Source organism: Falco cherrug, chromosome 3 (assembly GCF_023634085.1).
Source record: "Falco cherrug isolate bFalChe1 chromosome 3, bFalChe1.pri, whole genome shotgun sequence".
NCBI lineage: Eukaryota > Metazoa > Chordata > Aves > Falconiformes > Falconidae > Falco > Falco cherrug.
The window spans coordinates 13,081,926-13,107,917 of record NC_073699.1 but is presented as its reverse complement, the minus strand read 5'-3'; the positions used below and the strand labels follow the sequence as shown (position 1 = coordinate 13,107,917).

Genomic DNA, 25,992 nt, shown 5'->3' with positions numbered 1-25,992 from the left:
ACTTCTGCCAGTTCTCTCAGCACTCATGGGTGATCACATCCATCCCCATAAACCTGCGTGTGTCTAAGTGCTGTAGCAGGTGGTTAATCATTCCCCACCCCCACCCCCCACCCCGAATTATGGGGGCTTCATTCTGCTCCCCATTCCTGCCTTCCAGCTCAGGTGGCTGGGTACTTGGAGAAGAAATGGTCTTACTGATACAAGAGTTATTTACTTTAAAAAAAAAAAGAAAAAAAGAGGGAAAACCAAAAGAGTAAATATATATAGTGAAAATCAAGAGAGAATTTGAAAAACAGAGAATGTTAGTTAAATCCTTAGAAACAGTTAACAAAACATGGCCTTGGAAGAAGGAAGAGACACCATAAATATGTCAAGCTGGGGCACAAGATAAGCTCAAGGAGAACCAAAAGGTTAATGAGACTGAAGAGAAATTTACTGGAACTATGTGTGAACTATCCTAATTAGCATTCTAAAAGAACCACTCTAGAGCAAAGAGCCCCCTACTAACCAAACCCCCTCCCCACAGAACAATCTTTTAATAAAGAACACTATACCTTTAAGTGGAGAAGAGACTTGCAAGAATGAATGAGAATTAAGTGTGACTGTACAATCTTTCAAAGTGTATAAAAAGTTCTGCTCTGTGTTGGGTGTGTTAGCTTTGCGGATCACCACTTAACACCCACCTCTGCGCAGACATGCAATAAGCAAATTCTCAGCTGTGTGTGGATGGGCTCTTGCACACTGGGTGATGAGCCCAGATTTGGGATAACATTACTATTAAAGACTGAGGCAAAAAAGGCATTAAGTACCTCAGCCTTTTCCCCAGCCTTTGTTACTATGTTCCCTCCCTCAACCCAATAAAGGATGGAGATTTTCCTTGGTCCTCCTGTTGTTGCTAATGTATTTATAGAAACATGTTTTACTGTCTTTTACAGCAGTAGCCAGATTAAGTTCCAGTTGGGCTTTGGCCCTTCTAATTTTCTCCCTGCATAACCTCATGACGTCCTCCTGAGTTGCCTGCCCCTTCTTCCAAAGGTCATAAACTCTCCTTTTCTGCCTTTATTGTCCTCATTTTGAGGCCAGTACTCATGGGTGGTACTGAACACAGCTTGGGGAAGAAACCAGCACAGGAGCTCAGTTTATGGTCTCATGTATGGGGAAAGCATTTTCTTGAGGGAACGTATTTGTCAGGGCTGTCTTGTGACTTCTTGTGAATTTGTTGATAAATTTTTTCCTGGGGTAGGGGAATGAAGCTAGGTTAATTAGCATTGATAATATACAACTGTAGATTGGCTTCAGGGGCATCAGGTTGGCCGATGTAGATAAGGTGCAGCTGTGGCTGGTTCTGTTAAGTGGTTGAGAGCCAGTGAAGAGAGAGCAGCTAAGGAAGAAGCAGAGAGAGGAAGAAGCAAGAGAAGAGAGCAGCTCCTGAACGAGGTGAGGAAAAGGTAGCAGAGGGACCGGCTTGAAGAGTACGTTGGTATGAGATGGTAAAAGACCTTGTTGCAGCTTGATAGTTTGGAGAGTGCTGCAACAAAATACCATTTTGTTGACTAAGAAAGGTTTTGTAGAAATAATAAAGCTATTTGAAGTTCAGGATGGATTTTGCAATCAAACCTGGGTAGAGAGAACAAGATCAATCTAAAATGGCCAACCTCTGCGGGTTAGGATATGCAATTAAGGTGCAGGAGATACAGAATCAGTCCTTTTAAGTCATGTTTCCCTTTGCTTGAGCAAGTGGTCTATCCACAGATACTGGAATTCAGATTGTACTTGTCTTTGTCCCTCTTCTTAGAACTGTTCCACTTTGTGTTCACTAATTATAAACAAATTGGGCTGGCGAGATGCAGTGTTATGAAGTAATTTGATTTTGATGAATGGCAAATTCTTATTAAAACTGTTTCATTATTTTTTTTTCCTGACTGCTTTATGAAATGCTCCAATGCTTAGGACAGCAGAAGATGAGTAGCACAAACCAGGAGAGGTAGTGGGAATTCTGATTAATATCTGTCATTTCCTCTTGTTTTAACTGTTTAGCTGGAAAATCGATTTGAAAAATCAACCCACAATTTCTTGAAATCATTATGAAAAGGTTTCTTTGCTAAATGTGGTGGATATGCATGGCTCTTTAAAGAGAGGACTTTATTTTGGCTTTATATCCTGTTTTAAGTACTGGCTAGGAGGCTCTTTGGCAAGCAGCACCATGGGAATTAAATTGTTTCTAACTCCAGGCATTGCCCTCCTCTCCTGCCAGTATCTAAGTATTCAAAGTAATCAGTACAGGTGAAAAAAAAAATAAATCATTACTTCATAGTAATGTTTCTTTGTAAAACTTTGTAAAGAAAAAAAAAGTAAACTTCATAGTTTCTTTGTTGCATCCTCAAAGTTTCCTTTGGTGTGTCCTTCAGATTACCAGGTTTTAACTGCCTGTATCACACTCTGATTCAGTGATTCTCTGAGATTCTTCCCACATCAGCCACTAATGATGAGCTCAGCTGATGCAATTGGGTTGTTGTATCTGGCCGTACCACCCGGGCCACTCTATGCTTAAGAGAGGTCTGGTCAGGAGAGCTTGGGGTGTTGTCCAACTTATCCTAAAGCTGACACCTGTATTTGGTGAGATTGTTCCCCCCAGCTCCATTTGTTGGCTAAATCTCTCCTGACTACAGTGGGAGCTTGGATACTCAGCCCTAAATAGGCTACTACCTTGCAGACGGTTATGTTTTGTCAGATTCTCAACAATAGATGCACACCTGAAAGGGGCCAAAGAAGAAGAAGGAAAAAGAAAGTAGTCATATGGTATGACTCAAAGCTGTTCCCAGCAGTTACATTTTAGGTTTTGTCACTAGAATGAAATCATGCCTCACACATGCCCAGGCAGGAGTCAGTGATCCCTTTCCCTGCTTGACCTTTAGAAATTGCACATCCTGCTTGGCTGTAACCTTTTCAGAGATGCCACAGACCAGAAGCATAGATATTTTTTTTTTTTTTGTAATCAATACCACAGCCCTGCAGTGAGCGCACAACTTAACTGCCTTCTGCCTCTTCAGCAAAAGCTGTGATGCCAAAGGATAGAGATGGGAATGTACCAGGGACTGAAACAGACCTGGCAGGAGCCAAAAGGAGGAGACAGATTTACAGCCAAACGGATGCATTTTTCTGATGAGCAGCAAAACTGATGAAGCTTAACTTCCCATGCACGTGGACCCTCTGTATGCTAAGTTCCCTCTTTATGTATCATTACCTGTCTTTTGGCTCTCTCCTGTGACTCCTTCCTTTTTCGCTGGATGAAAGGCACCATGTTCAGTGTATGGATTTTCTGACTGGCCAGCTGCTGCTGCTCCTAAGTATGGCTGAGGAGCCAAGATTCCTTTAGTGGAACCACTCATTTGGGTGTTTCTCCTCTGTTTGACTGATTTTCACAATGCCAAGTGTATGTTTAGACTTTTGAGCACTTTTGCCTTGTTGAGTTTGCTTGAACTTAGGCAGGATGAAAGCTAGTCAGAAACGTGGCCAGACTGGTGAACAGATAGAGGGATGGACAGGCAATGCAACTGCATAAGCCATATTTCCATAGACCAGGTTAAGACTGATGGAACTGTAAGAACTGTATCCAAGAGATGACAAAAAACACCCACCACAAACCCAACCCAAAAACCAAAAAGGATAAAACCACCAAAGCAAATGTCAAGAATTTCAAGATAATACCAAGGATGATACAAAATGCTGGCCAGGGAACAGATAAAGAGGTAGTAGGAAAGGTAATGGGTGCTGTTCCTCCCCAGTGGTCCACAAACCCTGTATGGAAGAAAAAGGGTCAGGAGTTCAGGGACAGTCATTTGGATGGTTCACATTGGATGGACCTTGGCTAATTTGTCTTCACTGCACAAAGCAATGTCATGTGCTCTCAGGGGCATAGCAGCCTGGCTTGAATTAGTTTTATATTAATTACTGGAATGATTTTAGCATGAATAAGCAGAGGTTATTTTCAGCAGTAGGACTGATTAGGCATCAGAGAGAATCACCCAGCGAAGTTGTGGGGCTGCTGCCCCTGGTCAGACCAAAGCACCCATCTGGCTCATGTGCTGCCTGTGCCATTGACCCTTAGTGGCCACGCAGGTAAAGATCATAAAAGAAAAAGCCAGAAAAGGTTGCTTTCTTCCACAATATCCCCTAATTTTTGCTGACTTTGGCTTTATGACTTCATCACCAAGAGGTGGGGTTCACACCATTCTGGTATTTTATGCAAGACTTGTCTTCATGGGTTTTTCCCACCTATTTCTCAGCATTTTGTGGTTTTTGGTGCTAAGATATCCTCTGCAAAACTTTTGCTTATCTTCAGCCTCATATCTGCTCTCTCCAAGTCTAAAAAATCTCGGTACTTTTTCCTCCCTGGCCACATTTTCTAGACCACTGCTGACTGTTTTTACTTCTCTCTGGATGAGCTCCAATGGGTACATCTTCTTGCTGAGGTCTTCAGCTCAAGGTTGGAAGCCTTTTTGGAAAGCAGATCTTTGCCAAATGTGAGTTGTTGCTTTCAGAGCGGTGCCCGTGGGGTTAATATAAGTTCTGCAGGAACTGAGGCAATGTGGTCTGCTGTTTTCTTCTGGCCATTCATTCCTGAAGCCATGGCAACCTCTTAAAAAATTCCACAGACAAAGTGATAAACATGTGCTTTGAAAAGCATTGCCTATATCTCTCTTAGTAAATTAAATATCTTTGTAAGGTTTGGTTTGTTTTGTGGGTTTTTTTTTTTTATTATTTGGTTTTGGGTTTGTTTTTTAATTATTACTTTTGCCACTGAGATGAATGAGCAAGAAATTGCTGTGCAAATATGGCAAGTTTTCTTACCCTCCAAAGTATAAGGACTGCATCAAAGCTATTGGAAATAGTCCCTGGCCCATACTAACTTCTAACTGTACGGAAGTTTTTTGGGACAATGGTAGTGAACAGTGAATGCTGTACCTCTTATCTAAAGGATGATGCACCTATGTTTAGTTAAAGTCTGGAAACGTCCAAGGACCCTTATTGCCACATGACAGATGCACAGACTGCTAAGTCCTTGGGTTGGTTACCTTTAGAAGGGACATTTTGTCTTAGATTCCTGTTGTACATGCGATGTGGCAAAGATGGAGACTTTAAACATGGCCACTGAGGAACAGAGTCTGCGCAGAGACAACTCCTCAAGGACATTGCGCAGGCAGGAGATATGTAAATGAATTCTCAGAATTGTAATGAATATGTAAACAATTTCTTGGAAAACTAATGAATAGGTATGAGTAGCTTGTATAAAGAAAGTGGGGACTGAAAAGTCCCCTCGGTGTGCATGACTTTGGTGGCACGATCCCCCATGCGCACCCAGCGCTGCTGAATAAAGATAACCTCCGCCCGCCTGCATGTTGCTGACTGATTCTTCAAATCAATTTGGCAACCCAGATGGGACCTGCTCTGCTCTGCTGCGGGACCCATTGAGAGTGGGGACTCCCTAGGGTACCTCCAGGGATTTTTCCCAGAGGGGCTCCTCGTCTCATCTGGATCACCGCAGGAGCAGACAAGGACTCCATCTTATGGAGCAAAGGTATTACCTTTATTCAAATAGTACTGTTTAAAATATACCAGAATATAATGTTTTGGATTCTGTTCTGGGACTGGTCCATCTGTAAAGCTGTCCATAAGGCGTAAGATCATTGTATACTTATGCAGGATGGCATATACCGGGTAGTTAGCATCCCAGGTATACATCTGATTCTGTTTTGGTACCTGTTCTGATATTAAGGAAATATCAGAACTCTGATTCTGTTCTGTTTTTGGTACCTGTTCTGATATTGAAGAACTCTGATTCTGTTTTGGTCGGAAGACTAAAAAAAAATAATAAATAAATTGATAAGGTTACTAATAATTGTTATACTCATTTATGCTGGAAATGTGAGAACATCTCTGTATTAAGTATATTGTAAATGTTGGTGTATGGTTATTGTCTTGAACATCTGAGGGGTGAATGTGAACCTCTTTATGTTTTAAAGTGTATATGGTGTAAAGAATTATTGTATGTATGGTGGGGACAAGAAATTGAATGCCTTAACTGTAAGGTTTGGACTCCTTGGGATAAGAAAGAGAGAGCTGTAAGTGAAATTGGAGTGGTCTGCTGTAAGTGAAATTAGTGGTCTGTGGCTGGGATAGCAGAGATAATATGGGGGGAAAACAAAGTGGTGGAATAGTAAGAAAGAGTCCGCTGGGATGTGTTCTAAGTCATTGGAAGGAAATAGGAGGGCAACCTGGAGGAAGTGTGAATAAGGGAACTTTGGTTAAGTACTGCAATCAGTGGTGGTGGCCCTGTATAAGTTAGGGGATGGAGAGAAATGGCCCTTAAAAGGGACACTGAATTATAATGTTTTATCGCAGTTAATGTTGTTCTTGAGGTGAGAGGAAAAATGGGATGAAGTGATGTATACTGATGTTTTTCACTCTGAGAAATCACCCAGAGTGGCAAAAAGAGTGTGGTATTAACCTAGCTCCACAAGATCCTTTAATATTAGCAATGGAAAAGGAACAGAGGGGGGGTGATGTAGGGAGAATGACGAGATGTTGTTCAGCATGTAGTATTGGGCAAAGATGTTTGAAATTAAATGAACCAGAGGAAAGGATAGAAGATTTTGTTTCACCCCTACCTCTGGCTCGAACAGATGATGATGCAGGTAGAGAAATGGGAGCTGAAGGGGCGAGTGGGGAAGTAAGCAAAAAGGAATTTACTCCAATAACTGCTCACACCTGAAACAAGGCTGGGATGATAGTTCAAGCCCCCTTATGGCAAGCTATGGGAACTAATGGTCCTGCCAGAGTAAAGATACCCTTTAAGACAAATGATTTGGATTCCTGGAAGGAAGCAGTAAAAGGGTATCGAGATAATCCAGAAGCAATTGCTAAAAGATTTGAGTTAATCATAAAGAATTTCGATCCAGACTGGAAAGATACTGATATAATGCTGGATGCATTATCAGAAACAGAAAAGCAACTGGTGATTAAAACTGCTCGAACACAGGTGCAGATTCAAACAATGACAGGAGCTCTGCCAGGTACAGTAGAAGTCCATGTACCAAGAATAGACCCAAACTGGGATTATAATGATGAAAACTATTATAGATTATTGAAAAGATATCAGGAGTGGATAAGAGTTGCTTTGGAAAATGCGATACCAAAGTTGGTTAATTGGTCAAGACTGTATATGATAAAACAAGGACAATCTGAAACCCCCACAGAATTTCTTGACTAATTGAGAACAGCTATGCAAAAATACACCACTTTAGATCCTTCCTCTGAGGGGGGCAAACAACAACTGGTTTCATTATTTCTAGGACAAGATATAAGGCGGAAACTCCAGAAATTGAAGGAACCAGGTATAAGAGATTTGGAAAGACTAGTCGAGGAGGCCTGGAGAGTATTTAGAAATCGAGAAGGGGATGAAAGGCAAAAGTTGGGAGAAACTAGTGCTGCAGCCACAGTAGCGGCATTAAGAAAGCAGGAAGGGCCCCTTCGAGATGGAGGTTGAGGAGCTGGTAGATGGGGAGGACTTCAGCCGCTCATAAAATCAAATCAATGTGCCTATTGTAAAGAAATAGGTCATTGGAAAGGGTAGTGTCCTAGGCCTGGAGCCCCGCCTGTGATAGCCAGCATTACCTCTGAACAATGAAAAGGACTGGGGGAGTCTAACTTAGTGGATCCCCTGGTTAAAGTAAAGCTAGGGAATATGGAGCAGGAAATGGAATTTTTGATAGATACAGGAGCCTCTTATTCAGTGTTGAACCAAAAATTAATACCAGAAGATAAAGAATTTGTAACTGTGGTAGGAGCTACTGGCCAACAAGAAAAAGCCTTTTTCTTAAAACTACTGAAATATACATTGGGAAAACAGATAGGGATACATAAGTTTCTGTATCTACCTGGATCTCCAAAATCCTTATTAGGTCAAGATTTGTTAGAACAATTAGAAGCAGAAATTGTCTTTGAAAAAGGGAAAATGGAATTAAGAACAGGAGAAGAACAATTAGTTAATGTTTTAAGTCTAGCATTAATACAAACCGCATCTAAAAGAGAGATACCTCCAGAAATTTTAGATCAAGTATTTCCAGGAATTCGGGCTACTGAAGTTCCTGGAAAGGCTAAAAACGCAGCTCCAATAATTATTAAACTGAAGCCAGGAGAAAGGCCCGTTAAGGTTAAACAATATCCTCTGAGGTTAGAAGACAGAAAAGGGATTAAGGAAATAATAGTCCGTGCTGTAAAAATTTATCAATTAAGTGAATGTGAATCAGAGTACAATACACCCATATTGCCAATAAAAAAGGCAGATGGAAAAAGCCATAGGCTAGTTCAGGATTTGAGGGCCATAAATAAAAACATTGAAGATATACATCCTGTAGTAGCAAACCCTTATACTTAAAGAATAGTCAAGTTTGGTTTACTGTACTGGACTTGAAGGATGCCTTCTTTTGCCTAACTAGCTACAGAAAGTCAAAATCTATTTGCCTTTGAATGGGAAAACCCTGACTCAGGTAGGAAGACACAATTTACCTGGACAGTATTACCTCAAGAGTTTAAGAACAGCCCTATGATTTTTGGAAACCAACTGGCAAAAGAACTTGAGAATTGGGAATCACCTGACAAAGAAGGAATCCTATTACAGTATGTAGATGATTTATTGATTGCTACAGAAAATAGAGAGAGTTGCATACAATGGACTGTAAGCCTTCTTAATTTTTTTGGGATTAAGTGGGTATCAAGTTTCTCAACAGAAAGTTCAGTTGGTTCAACAATGTGTGATCTACTTGGGACGTGAGATATAGGGAAGACAACGTGAACTTGGAACTGAGCGAAAAGAAGCAATTTGCCAAACTCCAGAACCTCAGGCGGTAAAGGAATCGAGAACCTTTTTGGGTATGACAGGTTGGTGTCGACTTTGGATATATAATTATGGAATAATGGTAAAACCATTATAGGAACTAATGAAAACAAATCAGTCAAAATTAATTTTGAATGGAGAAGCGTGAAGCGCCTTTAAGCAACTTAAATGAGAATTAATGAGAGCCCCTGCCTTGGGACTACCAGATGTCACAAAACCATTTTGGCTATTCTCTTATGAAAGGCAAGGAATAGCCTTAGGAGTGCTGGCACAAAAATTGGGACCACATAAATGGGCAGCAGCTTATTTCTCCAGGCAATTGGATGAAGTAAACAAGGGATGGCTGGGATGTTGCAGCAGTCATTGTCAATATTCAGGAAGCCCAAAAGTTCACAATGGGGCAGAAAATAACAGTGCTAGTCTCTCACACTGTTTCGGAGGTTTTGGAACAGAAGGGAAATCATTGGCTCTCACCTCAGAGACTTTTGAGATATCAAGCTATATGAGCAGAAAAAGATGATATTAAAATCATAGTTACTAATATTATAAATCCAGCTTCTTTCCTCAGTGAGACCCCAAGTGAGCTGGTGACACATGACTGTATTGAGACCATAAAGTCGTATATTCTAGCAGGCCGGACCTGAAAGAGGAACTGCTGGAGGACGCCGATGATTCATGGTATACAGACGGGAGCAGTTTTGTGAAACAAGCACAGCGTAAAGCATGATATGCAATCACAACCGTATGACAGGTAACTGAATCTAAACCTTTACCTCCAGGAACTTCTGCTCAGAAAGCAGAAATCATTGCCCTTACTCGAGCATTGGAACTGGCAAAAGGGAAAAAGATAAATATTTGGACAGACTCTAAGTATGCATTTGGAGTAATCCACGCACATGGAGCAATTTGGAAAGAACAAGGATTATTAACAGCACAAGGAAAACAGATAAAACATGCAGAAGAAATTTTAAAGCTGTTGGAAGCAGTGAAAGGTCCTGAAAAAATTGCTATTATACACTGCTGGGGACACCAGAAAGGAGGCACTAATTTGGAGATTGGAAATCGCCTCGCCGACCAAGAGGCTAGACAAGCAGCAGAGAAAGTGGGAAAGGAGGAATTATCCTTAATACCAGACAGTAAAATCCAAACTGTAAGTACAGATCAGGAGCCAAACTATTCTAAAGAAGACCTAAAGCTAATTCAGGACATGAATGGTAAAATAAAATGAAATAAGTGGGCTTATTTGACAGATGGCCATATAGTGGTGCCATCCAATTTAACATGGACCACAGCCCTAACAGAACATAATAAGACTCACTGGGGAGCTGACACATTATATAAAAGTCTAAATCAAAAATTAATAGGGCGAAACTTGTACACTACAATAAAGCAGGTGACTCAGCAATGCGAAGTGTGTTTATGTAATAATCCCAATGTAACAAATAGAATAAAACTAGTGAACATTAGTAAATTATCCAGGACAACAGTGGCAAGTTGATTTTTCTGAACTCCCAAGAAAAGGGGGGTACCGATATTTATTAGTTATGACTGATACGTTTTCAGGTTGGCCAGAAGCTTTTCCTTGTCAAACAAATAAAGCAAGAGAGGTAACAAAGGGATTGTTGAATGAGATTATTCCCTGTTTTGGGGTACCAGCAACAATCCCTTCTGATAGAGGCTCACACTTTTGTGCCAAAGTAATACAACAAGTGAGTACAGTATTAGGAATAGATTGTCAATTACATACTCCTTATAGACCTCAAGCAAGTGGGTAAATGGGAAAAAAATGAACCATTTAATTAAACAACAAAGAGCAAAAATAGGGCAAGAAACAAATCTAACTTGGCCACAATCTCTCCCTTTAGCATTATTAAGAATCCAAACTAAGCACCCAGCGCTGCTGAATAAAGATAACCTCTGCTCGCCTGCACGTTGCTGACCGATTCTTCAAATCTGTAGACATTGTAAAATGGTAGCAGTAAAAGGACTGCTCTTAAACGTAAAGATTAAATAATGAGTTACCAGCAAATGATGCTGATGGGGATGTAGCAGGACAGATCAACTTGGACAGTTATTTAAGTGCAGGTTTTAGCCTAAGATAATAGAAAATGAGACTAATGGGGAGAAGGATCAAAAGAAATGGGCACAGGTGAGAGGGGCAGAAAGAATGAATTTTCCATCTGAATGGCCAGCATCAGCCACAGTACAAAATCAGGCTGGTTTAGCTAACCACTGAATATACAAAGTAGATTAAATTTTTTATAGTGTTTGCCTGGAAATAAGGTTATAAATTAAGTATATGCACTTACAGTATTTGTAACGATGCAACTTTATGTTAGAGATTGCAGAAGATAGGCTGTGCCCTGAAGATGCTGCAATTCCCACACGTGGGGACACTCGGGGTCACACTTCCTTCAACACCAGCAGCTTTAACGCTATTTAACCTAAAACATCTGACTCATGTTAGTGTTTCTTAACATCGTAAAACCCACAAGAGTTTCGCCAGGGTTAGGTTATTCTTTTTGCTATGTTTATAAAAATTGCACTACTTGTAATTTTGGACTATTTATTTTCCATACAGCATTGTGTAGTCTTGTTTTGATTTGTTTGCAATTAATTTTTTCTGTAAGAAACTTTAAAAAACAGTTATTTGTCATTCTCTGTTTGTTTGTTTTGTTGTTTTTTTTTTTTCAAGCCAGCAAAGTGTTAGCTGGCCTGGACTAAAACATTCCCAGGGTCTGGAGAGAGAATGTTGTCCCAGTACAGGATACATTCCTAGGCTCTGTTTAACTTACAAGCACAGGTTTTGTCATAAGGTGGTCACTTTTATAGTGAACTGAGGCATTTTGGCCACAAAAGCATCAATTACAATCCCCTAATTGGGGTGACTCTTGCTTCCACATTGAATCTGGCTGCAACAGCAGTAAACAGGGTGTTTGAGCAGCTTGGCTTTGTGGCTTATCTCGGAGGAAGATGTTGCACTTGTGTCTGAGGGCTTTTAAAGCACTTTGCAAGTGTTAACGCCTTCACACCAGTGTGCCCAGGTGAGGCAAGTAGTGCATCCATTTGCAAAGAATGGCAAGAGCAAATTATTTGCTCCACAGCCACTAAATATCGCCGCTTTTTTTTTTTTTTAAAACGATCGACCTTCAAATGACATGTATTGGGAATGGAGTCAGACAGTCTCTGAATCAAATGAATCTGCACAGGTGGACCACAGTTTGAAAGAGAAATCCACGTATACATGATGTAAAGATGTTACTTGTTAATTTGTCTAGTAGGACTCCATCGGCGGAATGTTGGAGCATGTCAGGAATATAATCACCAGTGTGCTCGCTGTAAACTCTGCCTTGCAGCCACCTTCACAAGGTGCAAAATACACAGTGGCTACTTTCCCTCTCTGCTGAAAGGCAGCCTCCTCAAGGGGTGAAATGGGAGGAATGCTATCTGTGATGATCATTATGGGATTTAGGATTGAAGGAGCTGCTCGTTGGGCTTGGAGCTTGGTCAGGTTGTATGGCTGACTCTTTCTGCAATTACCCCACGTGGGGAGCCCCACTGTGGTACGTCTGACCCGCAGCTGGCATCTCTGAAAAAGCAGCCCCCAGCACTGCTCTGAGGCATCTCAAAGGTAGCTTGTTAATCGCCTAGGGACTGCAATTGGCAAAACACTTAAGGATATACTTAACCTTAAATGTGTATATAAGTCCCATTTTGTTTGGCTGAGGTTGCAACTCAAGTGCCTTTCTCAATAAAAATGCCCTCAAATAAGGGATAGGGATATCCTCCACACCCTGTAACCTTTTATTGCTGTTAGTTATTCCCATTAATACAGGTATTTCTTGCTTTCCTTGGTTATACTGCCCTGTCATAATATGCTTGTTGGTTTGTGTAAAGAGAGCTGAGACACCAGTTTGGACTGAAAGCCACTTGCTTTTACATATATCCCTGTGAATTTATCTTTTAGTTCCTCCTCTGGCTTTTTTCCCCATCTTTTTTTAACAGCTCCATTTTCAGGCACCCAAACTGCCTGGTAATTACACTGTCTTGGAGAAACATTTCTATTAACAGCAACTTGTAAATACCTTACCTGCCCTAACTACGTACAATTTATCATAAAGGTTTGAGAAACCTTTGCTTTTGCTCTTCTGTATAGAGAAGGGAAACAAGAAGTAAATGTACAAATGCACAGTGTAATGTTAAGTAAGGTATTAAGAATGGGACTTATTTTCATAGATTCCCCTCCCCCCTCCCCCGCTTTACTTTTTAATGAATTAACTGCTTAGCGTTCCTTTAGCAGGGTTATATATCTTGATTCCTGGCTTTATATATTGTTTTATATATTGTCTTCTGGCAATCTATTTTGTGCCTAGGGTTTTTTTTGGTTTGGTGGTGTGTCCGCCCCCCCCATGTCTTTGATCCCTCTTCCATATAACCACATCAAGTTTATTAAACACCACAGTGGCACAGAGAAGTGTGGACCCCTGCAAAGGAGTGGCAGACCTCTTTGGCTTCCCTTGGGACCATGTGTCCTCACCCAAACTCCATTCAGGTGAGTCTTAGGTCAGTCTCCATCTCTAGAAGATGTCCCGCAGTGCAAAAGGCAATAAGCAAGTTCAGGTAGACTGAGGAAAGTTCTTGTCAAAAAGGAGGAAAAGGAGTGTTGCTTGTCACCTTTGGCATTTAGGTGATGACTGTGTTATGGCGCCTTGGGCTAGTGAGCAGGTACCAATGATCACTCTCTTCTTGCTGTGATCTCCTGCTCGCTTACATTTATTGATCTCTTCCACTGTGCTCCTGCTATGGAGACGCGTGTGCTGACATAACCTTTCCAGGCAGAAAATTACTCCCATAGGCATGTGAAAATGTGGGAAATCCTTTTTAAGTGTCTGAGGTACAGTCATCCAAAGTCTTTGCCTAAGCTGTGGTGGGCAGGAGTTGTTTACCTTCTGAAAACACCTCAGCACAGAGGATGTTGAAGAGCTGCCTAGTAGCATGAGCCAAACAGCATTTAACAGATATATTATTATTGACTTTGTGAAGCGCAATTGCTGATCTATAATAGTAACACTCCCTCCTAGCTCTGTGAAGCCAGCTCTTGTGATTGCTGAAGTCTCTATCTATTTCAGAGAGACTAGTGACTTGTGGTACTTGAAGGTCCTTGAGCTCACATCTGCTGAGGAGCTGTGAGGCACCTGGGATAGGACAATCACTAATGAAGACACTCAGAACTAGTAGTAGGCACTTCTGCAAATTTTACTTTCTCTCTCCTGGGTGTTCATATTTAAGTGAAAGAAGCTTCTTTGAATGATCTCCTCAATTACGTTGTTTGAAAGCATTCATAAATTCAAGAATACCCAGCATTTGGGCGTCTTTATTCTTCTCCACCTTATGCTTGTGCAGAACAAAGTGGAACAAAGTAGCTCCATTGTAAGCATAATTCTCTTTTATCCTGGTTTTGCTCTCACAATGCCTGTGTAACAATGTCTTGACAAAGAACAGTGTCAGCCTTCACATCTCCATGTATTTCTGGCTCTGAATGGAGCTGAAGACCGCTTTGCTGAGCACAGTGGGGCTCTGAGAAACCAGCCCAGAGCATTATTCCTAAAACCTGGTGTGTACTCATCTATAGCTAAATAACTGAGTGCAATTATGATACTAACCTTGTGCCTTTCCTCCTTCAGCTGGATGCTGCATTAGACAATTTTCCCTTGACCTCTGTCCTTCTCAAGAAACAGAGGTCATTAAGGTGGCTTCGTGGAGGGATGGGAAGTAGGGGACGTCTGAGGGTTTAACTTTTCTCAGGAACCCCTTCTATCCCTGTTCCTCAACAGCCATGCAAGTTTCAGCTTTTTAGTGTTAGCAGCCGTGGCTCTTCTGGGTTACAACCATGGATTTGTTACTGCTGCCGAAGCATGTAGCATTTTTTCCTTGTGACCAGCATCCTTCTTGAGCCAGGTTTAGTTTGCTGTACAGTGCATATCATTCTGTTCCAATGAGCACTTTCTATATCTGGAAAGAAGGGAAATGATTTCTAAAGATGAATGGATTTCTACCACCAGTCTTGTAACCTAACAGTCTGTGTTTCTGCTCTCTCTGCTGGTCTCTATGAAGTTCTTTATGGGAGAGAAATTTTCTTGTACAACAAGTCAAATATTTCCCTACTGAAACTGGGGATTTGTATGGCTGGTTTTGCTGTTCCTTTCCTTTTTATTTCTCTTAAGTGTCTACAAACCCTGGCTTTCAAGACCCAACTCATTGGCACAAATTGTCTGCATATCCACCTTGAATTTGTCAAAATATTTAGAAGAAAGTAATAAAACACACACAATAAAATTTGCACAGTTCCTGTTGGAGAATAAATATTTGTGAATGTGTCTGCAGCCAGGATTTCTTATGTCTGCTTTTCACCTGGAGAAGGCCAGGGAGACCTAAGTTTTACTGGAAAATTTGCTTGCCTTTTTCTGGCAGATGTCCCTAAGGTCTCTGTGTAAAAAGATCAGGACAGAATTTTTTTAAAAAAAAATGTATCTACTTCACTCCCATTGGTGGAAAGGTCTGAAGATCTGGCCTGGGTTTTTCCTCTGTAAGATGAGCAATTTAAATCAAAATTCAGCTGTGTTGAAATTCTTAAAAGAAGCGGCACCTTACTCTGAGGCTGCGATCATCAAAATCACTGCTCAGCTAAAACCTAATAAGGAGATTGCTTAAAGCTGTTTAAAGCTAACCTTTGAGATGTAGTGCAATGAGGAAAGAAATCACCTATTCCCACCTAAGCCCTGTCAGATCCAGAGATCCACCAAAATCTCCCACAGGATCCAGTAAAGCTGCACAGAGCTATGCCTTGAGCATCTTTTCAGTGATCCTTTAGAGCAGTACATTGCCCAAAGACAAATTGCAATCTCCTTTGTTGCCAAATGAGGCTGATAACCAACTTTTGCTCATGACAAACTTGCAGTTCAGCTGCAGACATTCCTCTTCAAGATGCTCCTTCCTCTTTAAAATGTGACTGTGTAGTTTCTAAGGATTGCAGCTGAGGAAGTCTGTGTTACACAGCTTTCCCCTGAGCCAGCCCATGCTTCTTCACTTCTCCAGCTCACCTGGGAAGAAGGCTTTTTCCCTCCTTGTTTATCAACTTTTCCCTTTTGTCAGTTTAATTTTCTGTTTTTGTTGATGTTACTGCTTCATTCTCCTGAAGCACTAGGGAATGGCTGGATCAGCAGGCAAGCTCTGGGACAGGACACAGACGTCTGACTCCCAGTGCTTTAAAATGCATGACTTCAAGAAAGGATTCTCCTTGGGTAAGATTGGAAGAATTAAAGCCTAAGCTCAAACGGGAAGAACCGATTGAGTTTCTCCCACCTTCTCCTGAATTGCAGGGTAGTTTTGCTTCACCAGGATCCTTTGGAGATTCTACTTAAGGGAATGCCTGCTGTTACAAGGATATATAGCAGTAGCAGTGTTCAGGCTCTCTTGCGGAGAATTTGGCCCACAGCATGTGCCAGGTGATTTGTGCTGACAGTACCATTGCTTTTGTTTCAGCCCCCATGTGGCTTTTAAGGTTGCTGCTTGGAGTGCACATCTTCCCCCTAAATCATAGCTGTAAGCTATAAACCTGTTGGCAGGACTGTAGGCTCTTCAGAGACGGTAGCCAGCGCTGTACTTTTCAGGCACCAGGTATTAATTAAAGGTGAAGTGATGAGTGTGCTCCCTGCCAGACTGCTTTCATAGAGGAGGGAGGGAGCAGGGAAGTCTGCACAACTGAGTGTACATGAAGAACAGGTATGGAGAGCAGTGAAGACACTGGCATTCACAGGGCTGAAGGAAGTAGGGCTGCTGGGATTTCTCTTTTACACCACTCTACACCACTCTGCCTTGAGCTGTGCCAGGAAGCTAGCTAGGGGCAGTGGAGCTGTGACATTGGGAAATTCTGGATAGACTACATCCAGGTTATCCATCCAAGACCCAAAGAGACTGGGGATGATGAAGTAATTTTGCCCCATATATAAATAAATATGTATATATAATGAGCGTGAGGTTGCTTTCCATCTCAGTTTTAGGGTTCAATAGATTAACAGCCAATAAAGGCAGCACACCCATCCCCTGTGCCTGGCCCAACAGATGTAACAGTCACTGCCTTTCCGACAAATGTGTCTTCTCGGATGACAAAGGAGTCACTGAGCGGTTTCTACCCCTGGTGGATGCAGAGGACCCGATGAGTCTGGAAAATCAGCTTGCTTTTGGTCCGGGTTGATCAGAGACCACAGAGATAAGGTCCAGATATACATCCAGAGATAAGAGATGGCAAGCATGTGGATGATGGTGGCTGGGAAGAATGGGAAGGTGGTGCAGAGCGCTGTCTGCCCTGTGTGTGGTGTGCCGCGACAGTCAGCTGTGCAGGGGGAGGACAGCCTAAAGAAGCACCCTTCTCCCAAAGCAGAGTGCTGTAACTCATCAGGAGGAAAAACTCTGCCTGCAAAGGCTGGCACTGCAGGAAAATCCTGTTTACCTAGCCACTCAGAGTTTTCCCCAGCACCGATTTCACACAAGCTGATGCTTGAGAAATTGATTGGCCTGAGTCTTGCAGGAAAGGCACTTCACAGTGGCCGATTGCACTCCCGCAGATTTTGTTTTCCCTTGAAGCCTCCTTGGGGATTGCTGTGCTCAGCACATGCTTTTCTGTGGGCTAAAATTGGTTGTTCCCACGAGGTGGAAGCTCTCTTGCCTTCCAACAGGTCAGACAAGCATTTGAAAAACACATTTCAGATTGCCCTGCCTTTGATTTTTCTTTCATCCCAGCCTCTGCAGTCAGCAGGGGCAGCTGGGATCTCACTAGGCAAGAGGTCCAAGGAAACACAAGTGGCAAGACCTGGGTAGGAGCTGGGGAACAGTCCCCCACCAGATCCTGAGCAGGGGCTCAGAGAGTTCACTAGCAGATGTCAGAGGTTCATAACAAGGATATAAACATCTTTTAACTTATGGTACAACTTGCTTTTGGTCTAGTGACAACAGCAGAAAGCAGTCAACAGCTCTGTACTAAATGTAACTCAGTTTCCACCTGCTCCTTCTCCTTTTGTACTGGTGTAACCTCTGCTCTCTCCCTTTACATTGCAATTACTGGCAATCTGGTCAAATATATGTGACACATTTAGAGAGGGCAGGTGGGAATCAGATGGTGTCCAAGAGGGGTGGTAAGCTAGCAAACAAATTAACACAAACACTGTGGAATTACTGCATTTCCCCCCTGATGGAATCAGCATGAAAAAATACATCCAGAAGCATCCACTAGGGAGAAGAGGGACTGGGCAGTGAATTAGCAAAAAATGCACATTTGCAAACACATCACAGTTTCTGCTCTGCCTCTTCATCTGAAACTATTCACAGAGTGCCTATTGCACTGGTAGCTCACAAATTGTTGGCGAAGAGAAATGCCGTGAGTGGCCACCTTGCACTGCCTTGGGTGCACAGCTCAGTTGCGTGGAGTGGGTCCTGGGGCTGCTTGGAGAATCACCTCTCTTGTTTTACGTGTGGTTTCTTGTAGGTTGTTTAAGCATAATTCCTCTTAGAGAGTCTCCTGGGTAAATCCAGGCAATTCACTTGTTTGAAAGTGTTCCCCTATGAATATTTTAGCAAAGCTGCTCCTGCCAGTGCCTCTGAAATGAAGACACGATAGAAGTTTCAAAAAGTGCAAAAACATGACAACAGGAAGACCTTAAAATAGGAATATTTACAAATCATTCAGATGGATTATTCACTGTTATTTTTGCTCTGGCTTTTGCTTTCTTTTGCTCATTTCTTAATCTCTAAGAACGGAGAGGTGGAAAACACAGGGTCTGGCCTGCTAAATACCTGCTTCACAGATGAGTGAAGCCTACCAGATATGTATCATCTTGGAATGTTTCTGCAGTTTCTGTGGTGACGCAAGTCGAGGCAGACTTAAAAGAAACGCTATGTCTGCGTGGCTGGGTTCGGACAAAATGGCCTTTATTGTGTATACAAACTATTTATATATCTTAGACAGCACAGGTGTCAGACCCTGATAGGTTTTTGTGTCCTTCTTCTTGCTTGCTATTTGCTGTTGCTGTAGGTGCCCGTATGCTGTGGTTCTAAGTTCCGGTTCTTCACACCCTGTTTACATACCTGACAATTTGTGGCTGTCTTAAAGGTACACAGCTAAGTCTTTGAAGTCCACTAACTTGTCTGCAGACCCGCTGCAGACCCCAACACATGCAAGCAAAGAAGGAATTCACTCACCGCTCCCCATGGGCAGGCAGGTGTTCGGCCATCCCCAGGACAGCAGGGCTCCAGCAACGTAACGGTTACTTGGGAAGACAAACGCCATAATGTCAGATGTCCCCCCTTCCTTCTTCTTCCCCCAGTTTATATACTCAGCATGACGTCATGTGGTATGGAACATCCCTTTGGCCAGTTGGGGTCACCTCTCCTGGCTGTGTCCCCTCCCAATTTCCCGTGTCCCTTCAGCCCTCTGGCTGGCAGGGCCCAAGGAACTGAAAAGTCCTTGACTTGATATGAACATCACCCAGCAACAACCAAAACCATCAGTGTGCTATCAGCGTTGTTCTCACACCAAATCCAAAACACAGCCCTGCACCAGCTGCTAAGAAAACTAACTATATCCCAGATGAAACCAGGACACTCATCTGTACATTTTACACCAAACATTTTAATTGACACAATATTGATTTATGCAAGATACAGAATCATAGAATTGTTTGGGTACAAGGGGCCTTTAAAGGTCATCTAGTCCAACCCCCCTGCAATGAGCAGGGGCATCTTCAACTAGGTCAGGTTGCTTAGAGCCCCATCAAACCTGACTCTGAATGCTTCCAGGGATTGGGCATGTATCCCCTCTCTGGGTAACCTATTCCAGTGTTCCACCAGCCTCACTGTAAAAAAAATTCTTCCTTATATCTTGTCTAAATCTACCCTCTTTTAGTTTAAAGCCATTACCGCTTGTCCTATTACTAAACACTCTACTAAAAAGTTTGTCCCATCTTTCTTGTAAGCCCCCTGTAAGTATTGGAAGTTAATGAAAAGGAATTGAGTTTTGCAAAGGATGACTCAGAAAAGGGAGATATATTGAACACACCTTACTTCACAAAGCATTTCTATACTTTCTTTGCACACATGCTCTTGTCACAATCTTATACAGTGCTAATGGGCTTCATCATCAGTCACCACTTACTTTCTGAGTATATATTGATTAGATTAGAAAAGAAACTGCAAGATAAGATGAACCACTTAGAGTGCCCTTCCCAAAACTAATCTGCTATTACTTTGGTGGAATCAGTTCACCCAGAGCAAGTGGGGTAGATAGAAACTAATTCAATTTAAATATAGGAAAACACTATGTAAATTATGATATAGTAAGGTCAGTTAACAGGAAAAATTATTCTAGATTATGTTTTTCTCAAAAAACCCCACCTTTTATACTCAAGCTATGCAAACTGGTGCGAAAGAGGCTTTAGGGGAGGAGCTTATATATTGGCTGCCATTCTTGTGGCAGTTTAACAGAGAAACTGAAAACTTTCACTGATTTGCAGGCAATTTGTGTAAAAACAGTTTCTTAACAAGTTGCACTACCTTCTGTTAAACCATGTTAAGCTCTTTTCACAGAATGCTATGGTTTCCTAGCTCTTTTTTTTTTTTTTTAATGTATAAATTTTCTTGTTCTAAGATAGTACCTTTGGGGGGAAAAAACCCCACATTTTTACATCAGTAGTCAAACATATGTTGTTTTTCTTGCCAAGTAGGATGTCTCATACTCTCTGACAGCAAAAACTAAAATAACTACTTCAGTTCTCAGAATGACTGCAACACAAATAATAGCTTTACTAAAAATTTAAAGGGTGGTATCCATTTCAAATAATAGCTCTAACTGAAAGATACTTTGACCATATCGTTCTTCCCACTCTTCTTCTGCCAGCTTTTCTAGTGTTTGTTCTTCCTTGTTCTGAATATTTCTTTAAAAGATAGAATATACAAGTAAATACCAAGAAATTTCTGCTTCTGTGTGCAGACTTCACAGGCAAATTGAGATCGGCCACACGTATTTCCTGTTTAGTTTTAAAACCCCAGATTTTCATTTTCCTTTTTCTATATTAATATACATACACACATAATATATTTTTCATTTACAATGAATTTTTAAAATTTATTATAAAAACAAAGGTATAGGAAAAGTATAGTATAGTAGTTGGAAAAGTTTGAGGGAAAGCTGCACATTGCAGATTAAAAGATGCCAGAAGCTTCAGTAAATGGTACATCTTGAGTCCATAGACATGTTCAGAGCTATGTCTTTTTTCTTCATCTGTTTAATAGACCTTAAATTTTACACAACTGATAATCAGCTTGGTTCAAATTAATTCACCTTTGCAGCATTGTTTTTTAAAGACTTGTATATGTTCTAAAAGCCTTCAGTCATTTGTGTACACCTATAATGCTTATGCAATGCAAATGAGATCATTACAAATTAAAATTTCATATATGAGCATTAGTGAAGCTTTATTTCAAGATTCATTAGGAAGCCACTTTGTATGTCCAGCTGCAAGTAATCAAACAGGATAATTGTCCAAGTAAGGAACGAAAGAAAATCCAGTGTAATAGAGAAAAACTGAACTTTCTTCAATATTGATTTCATTATCAACAGAAATTTAATGAAGGATAGTTCAGAATGAGAAATACTTTCTCTATAAACCAGCTGGTACATATAACATAACAAATTACTTTTGATAAAATAAAATCCTTTTCTATTATGACAACTGTACTTACTGATAATTTGGAATTATACTGGCTTTTTCTTTTTCCTTATAATCGCCATATGGGGAAAAACTCACAACAGTGAGAAAAAGAAGTTCAATGTGAGTAACCTATGAGCTACGAAGTATGAATGTAGGCACACAGCTCAGGGAAAAAAGTACTTCTGAAAAGAAGCTCGTAAGACAAGACCATTCTGTGTAATGTAGCATACAGAGCATAATGTATATTTGAAAGATTAGACAGCTTTTTTTTTAAATACTTACAAAATTTATGAGGAATTTCAAAGGATTCTGATGAAACCAGTATCTCCACCTTATTCAGAAAGTTATATTACAATTAATTTCTACAGGAAATTTGTATAATATTTGTTTTTAAATATTCTCCAAAACACATGTATTTGTCATGCCAAATATCAGAAAGAAAAGAAGGGAATACCTTCTGTAATGCTGCAGTTTTCCAGAACGTTAAACTTACAGTGCTGCATGCTTAATAGCAGCACAACTGATTCCGGCAAAGGGTTTTTCTTGAGTAATCAGGACCAATAACAAAGCCAAATGCAGAGAAAGTGCATAGAGTTCTGTATCTCAGGGCTGGTTGTTTTATTGATATTCCTTCCCATAGAAAAATTTTATTACCTACCTCTGCTATGAAGATAAGCAAGAAACAGTTCAATTTTTCACCTCTTTGAAGCCGGGGGTCAGCAAGGGCAGGCTGCTTGGAAAGGAGAGTGGAGCTGCGAGCCAAGAGTCACAGCAGGGTGGGCAGGGCAAAGGCTCTCTGACAAGGGCACAGTCCCATGTCACCTGAACAAAAAAGCAGAGCAGGTCCGTGACAGCAGCCAGGGCCAGTTAACATATCAGTGACTGCCAGATGAGGCTGTAATAACAAGGCAGATCAGAGGTCACTCCAGAAAGTTGAGGTAGCAAGGCAGGGCCTGATCTGATGAGGGTAACCAGAGTCTGCCAGCGATCAGTGATTGCCAGGCAAGTCTGTAGCAACGAGGCAGGTCCAATGTCAGCTGCACCAAGTCACCCCCCAGCCCAGGCAGAAAAAACCCTGGGAGAGCAGGGTTATGTACTCTGGCCCTTGACATGATATCACATCTCAGAAGAGCTTTTTGTTGAACTCTCCCATGCCTCATCATTTCAGTCCATTCCTGCTGGTAGTTTTGCAGACACCTAAAAAAACCCCAGCTAATGCCAAACCTCTTAAGAAACAGAGCTAACATTTTTTTTTTTTTTTTAAAGTCACTAAATAATAAGTGGCTGCCAACACCAATGGCTTCACTCATCTGACAGTCTGGCATAACTAGAATCACCAGGTGTATTCATCTGGGAAACTACCCTTTTCCTCACCACCCTTGTAGAAAATCACACTGAAAAAAATGTGCACAGCTCGCTCACTGAGAAGTACCATGGGGTTTGACATCTCCACTGTATCTACAGCTATAAGGATACAACAAATTCACTGTCTGAAAGGTGACGTTTGAAGTGTGATTAACTTGCAGAAGTGCAAAGAATGTGCATTTCCTTCAGAGGAAGGTCTTGGTGAAAGACACAAGTCCACAGCAACATTGGAACTTGAGTGAGCATTTGGACGATCTCCTGGAAGCCTGAGCATGGTGCTCCAAGGTCCAGTAAAGAACAATTCAAACTTCTCATCTTCTATTTATTTATTGCTGTGTCTAAATTAAAAATATTTCCTAAAGGAGATTTTCATATTTTCATTTGTTTCACTGTGAGTTATTTGAAAGGAAAAAAGAAAAATAAAAGACTAATTCCAAGATGGAAAGACAATGGAAAGTCCTCTATACCTAAAGTTGCAAATGGAATCAGTGTTCCACCTAAGTTTCATAACTGGTTTAACTGTAGAAATGCATGCTGAAGACTCCACTAAAATACAAATATTGTCTTCTAATAAAATTTTGCATTTTTCTTAAATAGCAGCTTTAGGCAAGAGATCTATTTAGCATGTGTATTTAATAAACTAATCCACCCTTCAAATGCTATGTATTGATTCGACATAAAATTGAAAACAGCTTCTCCATTTCAGCATTTATGTGTGACAGATGAACCAGAAATACTGGTTCTTCTTTCTTCCTCTTCTGCAGCACCTGTTTTTGTGAATTAGTGGATCACTAGGATACATGACCTATTGGACTCAGCAACAAAAACAGACCGGCTTTTTGATGATTAAATAAGTGTGCTTGACATGTAAAGCCAAGAGTGTTTAACTGAATGGAGTTGCTAACATTTCTCTTAAGATGGCTTCCTATGTGAAAAGTTTCCTACCTAGCAGAGACACCAAAAAGCTTGCAGCACATAAATAAAAAGCAGAAACGTAAAAATAAAACAAAAAAAAACCAAACAAAAAAGAACAATACGTAAAATCACAACATTGCAAAATTACAGCAGAAACAATGGTAAAATTGATGTCATAAAGCTAATAACCTGGATGAAGATTGACTCAAATCTGGTGTACTGGCCCATGAAAAAACATCCAAGCATTCTTATGGAACTATTTTCTTCCTATCCATTACACATTTATCTCACGAACAAGATAGTAAGGAATTCTGGCAGCTGTCAAATGCTTGTTTTCTTATGTAACACACACAAAATTGTTCTCCAAGTAGTGAAACAAGTGTGACATTTTTTCAGTCTCACCTTCCTTATTTAGGCACCAAGCGAACTAGGAACTATCAGCTAGGAGATAAATCTTGGAACATAATGAGCAGCCAGGCTTAGCTTTCCATAGATACACACACACAAAAAAAAAGAAAAAAAAAAAAAAAGCTTTGCATTTACCTACTTTTAAGGTAAGCCCTGATACAAACATATTTACCACTGAAAAGTAACAATGCTCAAGTCAATCTTTATTCAAGGTAAAATTAAGCACACAATAGTGAGATAAGAACACTAAATATTTGTCACAATTTGTCAAGATAAAGGTAGTACTTCAACCTATTTACCAAACTCAATATCACTGTATGATTTAGCACTTGTAAACTTATTGTAGAGGTTTATTGAGAATAATTTTCTAAAAATACCATAATGAGTCTATGTCTTAGAAAATGTATTTTTAGAAGTGATCCATTGTATAGCAAACTAAATACTGATGTTTACATTTAAAAGCAGAAAAGAACTACTCTTAGAAACCTTTTTTTTTTTTTTTTGAACATTACTTGACATCACACAGAAGTGCTACCCCACGCAGTACCCAGTGCTCTGGAGACTGAAGGGTTTTAAGATCCACAGCAGCAATGTAATTCTTATCTGTTCGAATGGTCTTTTTGTAGATTGGACATGAATACAGACGTGGATCTTTTGAAGCTGAAAAGACAGAAGAGACATTAGGAAAAAATGAAACCAGGCTGAAAACCAGGGCCCTAAGGAACTAGGTATATGGCAAATGTAAAACTGAATCGAAGTTCAATATCACACAGCTCTCCATTATGACCAAAGAAAACTCTTACTTGATTCTCACACTGTTCACTACTATGTTATTGCCAGCTGATGGCTACATATGGCTTGAAATTCCTGTAGGTTTAAGATTTAACATCAGCACCTAGGAATCGGATGTAGCAGGAAATGTAAATGGACACTCTAGCATAATTAACATTATTAGTTCAATCTGTCCACTGGCCATTATTTCTCATCAATGTATTATTAATGTGTCAAAGTAAAAAGGTTTTATTTTGATTCACCTATTTTGAAATGCATTCAGTATTTCAGAGTATAAATTGTAAACTTCTTCACTGCAGAATTAGAACTGTAATCTAGTCATGCTTAATTCTTCAGTGTTCATTATCCAGCATCTTAGGCATGATCACTGTGAAAGCAGCCATCAGCTACACAAAATAACATGCAAGCAAGCTTTACTTTTGGAGGTGGAATGCTTTTTAACAGATGTTTCCAATGTTACATTCAACAGTGAACAGACCTATCCTATTTTACATACCTATTCAACAGCATTTCCTATTTTTTATGCACACCCCCCCCCCCCCGCATTAACCTAAATTATACATTTTCATAAAACGGCACTGTCCTTCAGCCCCATGTTTCCTTTCCATTCATACAGTCTTTTTCTGCCTCCAAGACAAAACAGCTTCCACCACCTCACTCCACCACTTGCTTGCTTCTGTTAGCTCAAAAATAGCCTTGTCCAGAAAAAAAAATGCATTACTATAAATATACATTACATATATAACATGTTATCTATTAATACCTAATATAAGATATAGTTATATATATATACGTTGTGTATATATAATTATGTAAGTTTTATATATACATGAATTACATAGGGGTTTAGATGTG

General features: G+C 40.6%; 1 protein-coding gene across 1 annotated transcript in view; it reads right to left on the bottom strand.

Annotated features, from left to right (window-relative positions):
• Positions 1-24,562: 24,562 nt before the first annotated feature.
• The window catches only part of DNAH5 (dynein axonemal heavy chain 5), a 120,167-nt gene continuing 118,737 nt past the window's right edge, over positions 24,563-25,992 (bottom strand). The window contains 1 exon segment of the mRNA XM_027813011.2: positions 24,563-25,005. Within this exon segment, the coding sequence (XP_027668812.2) occupies positions 24,854-25,005 (152 nt within the window). The 3' untranslated portion in view covers positions 24,563-24,853.